Source organism: Pseudopipra pipra, chromosome 9 (assembly GCF_036250125.1).
Source record: "Pseudopipra pipra isolate bDixPip1 chromosome 9, bDixPip1.hap1, whole genome shotgun sequence".
Classification (NCBI taxonomy): Eukaryota; Metazoa; Chordata; class Aves; order Passeriformes; family Pipridae; genus Pseudopipra; species Pseudopipra pipra.
In genome coordinates, this window is record NC_087557.1 from 20902651 (window position 1) to 20907720 (window position 5070).

Here is a 5070-nt window from a genome sequence, read left to right on the forward strand (position 1 = left end):
AAATTAAATTAAATGAGTTTAAATGAATCCCTCCAGCCTGATCCAACCCTGGCTGAAGTTAATCAAAACCTTGCATTGAGATCAGGGGGCTGTAATGGCAGTTTTTCAGGTTGTACAAACCTGTACCAAATAGAGTTAAAGCTACACTGACTGTGTTCCTCGTAGTCTGAACTTTGCTTTCTAGGACAGAAGAAACGTGCAGGAAAAAAAACCAAAAGATGAAACAAAACATCAAAACTCTTAACAAATTAAACATGTCAATCATTAATTGGAACAAACTTTATTAGTATTATTTGTCTATACAGTAAAGTATTTGCATGGCTTCCTATGCACCACAAATCACACCAAAAAAATCCTTTTTTAGCTTAATTTTAAAGTCATTTTTATTTCAAAATTTCCACATAATAAACTACTAATTCATAACTTACACATCTTACATCCAGCATTTCTTCCTTGCAGAGACAAGCCCTTCATAAATATAAAATCTGCAGGGTGACAGAGTCAGGTCGTTTATGGACTACCTGGGAGAGTTTTACCACATTCAGGACCTCCACATCAGGTCCCACAAGATACCCACGTCTGACAGGAGTCAAGATCCCTGGGAAGGCACACAAAACCAGGGGTGCTCCCCCAGGCACAAGTGAATTGCAGCCCTGGGATTTCCAGAGCTAGAGATGTTCTGCATTCAACAGGCCTTAAGTGATTTCTCTTCTGTGAATTCATCTAAACACTTTAAAATCCCTCAGACCACTCTTGCCAAGGAGTTCCACAGCTGAACTACAATTCTGTGAAGACATTTCTCTGGTTTATTCCGAACCTGCCAGTTCCATTTGATGCCCCTTGGCTCTGGTGCCCTAAGAGCCAGTCACTGGTCTCTATTTATCTTGTATGTAAAGAATAAAAGGGAGTTGAACAACTGCTCTGAGCACTCACTGCATTAATGAATTTCAGAGATTTTCTTATGCATGTGCAGTAACTTAGGGCTGTTTGGCTGAACTGTTTATGCAGCTGAAATTTGAGTTACCTGTAGCTCAGAGATGCTGCCTCTGTGAGGACTGTGTGGGCACCAGCAGAACATCAAGAGCTCCCCCATCCAACCAAAACTTTATATTCTGTGCCACAAACTGTTAACACGAACATACTGCATCTGTTATTGCACACAAGTAACACCAGTGCCCACAGTGTGGCCAAATGGAATCAAGTGGGAACACAGGGTAAAACTGAAAGGAAAAAATGTCAGCAACTTCAAAGAGAGGAGCTGGACCTTCACTTTTCTTTCACAGGCACTTGTGTTTCTGTTTGCTTCATTGCTCCTTCCTATACTGTAACTGCTAATTATGTCATTATATCCAGGAAAAAAATAGCACTGGAGAATTTGAAAGTGTGTTTTCAAACCTGGACATAAGTTTGTCAGCCTCTCATATCGTGAAAAGGGATGGAAGCTAACAGACCAACTTCTTCACTGATACAAGAAGCTGGACAAACAGCAGGTAAGAACTTTGTGCTGGAAGCGTAAGGAGCACTTGTTGCACTGCCGATAACCAAACACCAGCACAGCCCTTCAGTCCGTCCCCGTGCTACCCCGCATTGTCACTGCCTGCCCTCAAATACCTGCTGCACTTTACTCCAGAGGTAGCTGCCCGTCAGCATTCCCAAATCCACACCTCCCCGAGCGAAGGGTGTGTGCGGGACAAGGTAAGACAAACGCATCCCTTTCATCAGAGCCGTGCCCTGTAACGCCGCTCGCTCGGAGCGGCTCCAGCGAACCAGACATCTCCCATCTGTTGCTCCGAGGGGAACATGCCAGCACAGACTTTTCTACTCCTCCACAACGATCCTTCAGCTTCAGCCCTTATTCTCCCTCCCGACTAACCTGTACTTCCACACCAATACTGGGGCACTCTCTAAAATTAGGCCGTCGCTGTCCCCTCCCCTCAGAGGACGAGTTCAGAGAAACCCATCCGCACCCCTGCTTTCTCCTGTCGGGTTCTACTCCCCCCTGCGTTATCCCGGTTATTCCCGAGGCCGGGAACTGACGTCGCGGCTCTCTGTAAAGGCAGAGGTGCGGGGGTGTCCGCCAACGCCGAACCCCGCGGCTCGGGCCGTGCCGGGCAGGCGCGGGGGGACTCCGCAGGTGCCGGGAGGGGGTCAGGGCGGGGAGCGGGGGGTGCCCCCGGTGCCGCCCCCGGCGCTGCCTGGAAGCCGCGGGGGCGGCGGGACGGGGAAACCACGTGGGGCTCCCCGGGAGCGCCGCCTGAAGGGACGAACCAACACCGCCGGGGGGGGCAGGAGTGGGGAGGGGGGACGAACACACACACACACACACAGAGCACCACCGGAAACGCGGGGGGAGCGCCGGCCGCCAAACAAACAAAACCACAAATAACCGCAGAGACAAAGCAACAACCGCGGGCGGGACACAGCGGGACTGGGGCGGTTGGCGGGGATGGAGGGTTGGCGTGTGTGTGTCCCCCCCCCCCGCTGAGGCGGCCCCGCCGGGCCAGCCCCGCGCGCGCGGGACGCGGTAACCAGAGAGTTCAAAAACAACGACGTCAGCCCACAGTGCCCCGCGCGCGCCCCCCGGCATTACGTCATCCCACAGTGCCCCGCGCGGGCTCAAGAAGCTTCTGAGCGGGGGGGGTGGCCATGGCGACCCGCGCGGGGCCCGCGCGCCGCGCCGGGCCACGCCCCCCCCGGGGCCGGGGCGGCGGCAGCCAATGGGGAGCGCGCGGGGTGACATCATGCGCTATTTTTAGCGGGCCCGCGGCCGCTGATAAGTGAAGGGCTGCACGGCGGGAGCGAGCGCAGAGCGGGCGGGAACGGGAGAGTGAGCGCCGGGACAGGGAGCGGGAACGGCAACTGCGCGGAGCCGGCCACGGAAAGTACTTGTGGCGGCGGAGCGGCGTCCCGGCAGCGCCGGCACAAGGAGGAGGGCGGCGAGGCGCCCCGCCAGGCCGGGCGGGCTCCCAGCGCGGCGGCAGCAGCAGCAGCCACCCCAGTAAGACTCCTCGTTTCTCCTTCCCCGGCTCCGCGTTCCCCTTCCCTGGGAGGGTCGGGGTGCCCGCGGGGAGCTGAGCGGCGGCCGGGCAGCTTCCCCTCCCCGGACTGTGTTCTATGAGTGCAAAGATGGAGCCTACTTTCTACGAGGATGCGCTGAGCGCCGGCTTCGCGCCGCCGGAGAGCGGCGGGTACGGATACAATAACGCCAAGGTGCTGAAGCAGAACATGACGCTGAACCTGTCCGACCCCTCCAGCAACCTGAAGCCGCACCTGAGGAACAAGAACGCCGACATCCTCACCTCGCCCGACGTGGGGCTCCTAAAACTGGCCTCGCCCGAGCTGGAGCGGCTCATCATCCAGTCCAGCAACGGGCTGATCACCACCACGCCGACCCCGACGCAGTTCCTGTGCCCCAAGAATGTCACGGACGAGCAGGAGGGGTTCGCCGAGGGCTTCGTGCGGGCCCTGGCCGAGCTGCACAACCAGAACACGCTGCCCAGCGTCACCTCGGCCGCGCAGCCCGTCACCAGCGGGATGGCACCTGTGTCCTCCATGGCCGGCAGCACCAGCTTCAACACCAGCCTGCACAGCGAGCCCCCCGTGTACGCCAACCTCAGCAACTTCAACCCCAACGCGCTCAGCTCCGCGCCCAGCTACAACACGAACAGCATGGGCTACGCGCCCCAGCACCACATAAACCCCCAGATGCCCGTGCAGCATCCCCGGCTCCAGGCGCTGAAAGAGGAGCCACAGACTGTACCTGAAATGCCCGGGGAAACCCCTCCCCTGTCCCCCATTGACATGGAATCACAGGAGAGAATCAAAGCCGAGAGAAAGCGCATGAGGAACAGAATCGCGGCGTCCAAATGCCGGAAAAGGAAGTTGGAAAGGATTGCCCGGTTGGAGGAAAAAGTGAAAACTTTGAAAGCCCAGAACTCAGAGCTGGCATCCACTGCCAACATGCTCAGAGAACAGGTTGCACAGCTTAAGCAGAAGGTCATGAACCACGTCAACAGCGGGTGTCAGCTCATGCTCACACAGCAGTTGCAGACGTTTTGAAGAGACTCTTCAGCGGGAACTGTGATGTTGTGGTACAACTAAAACGGGCGAAATCCAAAGCGGCAGAGGCGTAAAGCTGATGGCAAAGGCTGGAAGGCTGTCCTGCCTGTGCTCTGAAGGCGCATGTGTGGAAAGACTGGCAAAGCCTTCGGCTGGAGCCGGGAGTGGAGCGGCCGGCGCCGCGCCGGGAAGGGCTATTCCTGCTCGGATGAGATGTCAGATCTTCGTTTAACATTGACCAAGACCTGCATGGACCTAACATTCGATGATCATTCAGTATTAAAGGTTAAACTGCAATAGAAACTGTAGATTGCTTTATGTAGTATTCCTTAAGAAAAAAAAAACAAACAAAGTGGGAGGGAGGTTTGTGGGAGGCTGATTTAAAAAAAAAAAGAACTATTCTGCCTGCCTTCAAGTAAATTGTGTATGTACATATCTTTTTTTATTTTATTTTATGAAAGTTGATTAATGTCAATAAACTACTTCATGACTTTGTAAGTTATTTTTATGTTGTTTATTTGGGCACTGCCCAGTATTGTTTGTAAATAAGAGGCTTTTTTTTAGCACTCTGAGTTTACCATTTGTAATAAAGTATAATTTTTTAATGTTTCTGTTTCTGGAAAAAATTCTAGAAGGTTCTATTATATTTAAGAAAAAATAAAATAATTAAAATGTATTTCCCCCTCACACTTTTTTTTTTTTTTTTTTTTTTTTTGCTAGTGGCTGAGTTGGGAAAATGCCCTTTGTGCTGGGCTCTGAAGGGTAGGGATTGTGCTGAACTTGCTGTCTAACTTCAGACATGTCCTGGAGAAAGTGAGAGGAGATGGGGAGAAGCCAGATCCTGGTCACTAAAACAATACAACTTTTTGGGTTGTCCTGGAGTTTTATTTCCCAATTGTAGCCTGAGTGCCTTGGCTGCCGCATTCCCAGGCCCAGTTCAGACAGCTGACTGACTTCAGGCAGGGTTGGAGAGGGGTAGAAAGCCAGGGAATGAAACTGTTCCATAACTGG

At 53.3% G+C, this 5070-nt stretch overlaps 1 protein-coding gene across 1 annotated transcript; it reads left to right on the forward strand.

The window, feature by feature from the left end:
- Positions 1–2759: 2759 nt before the first annotated feature.
- JUN (Jun proto-oncogene, AP-1 transcription factor subunit) lies at positions 2760–4735 on the forward strand. Its single transcript, XM_064665139.1, has one exon. The coding sequence runs from the start codon at positions 3115–3117 to the stop codon at positions 4057–4059; it is 945 nt and encodes a 314-aa protein (XP_064521209.1). The 5' UTR covers positions 2760–3114; the 3' UTR covers positions 4060–4735.
- The last annotated feature ends 335 nt before the right edge of the window (positions 4736–5070 follow it).

Coding starts and splice junctions, on each gene's coding strand:
- JUN (XM_064665139.1), top strand. CDS start 3,115: ATGAGTGCAAAGATGGAGCCTACTTTCTACGAGGATGCGCTGAGCGCC.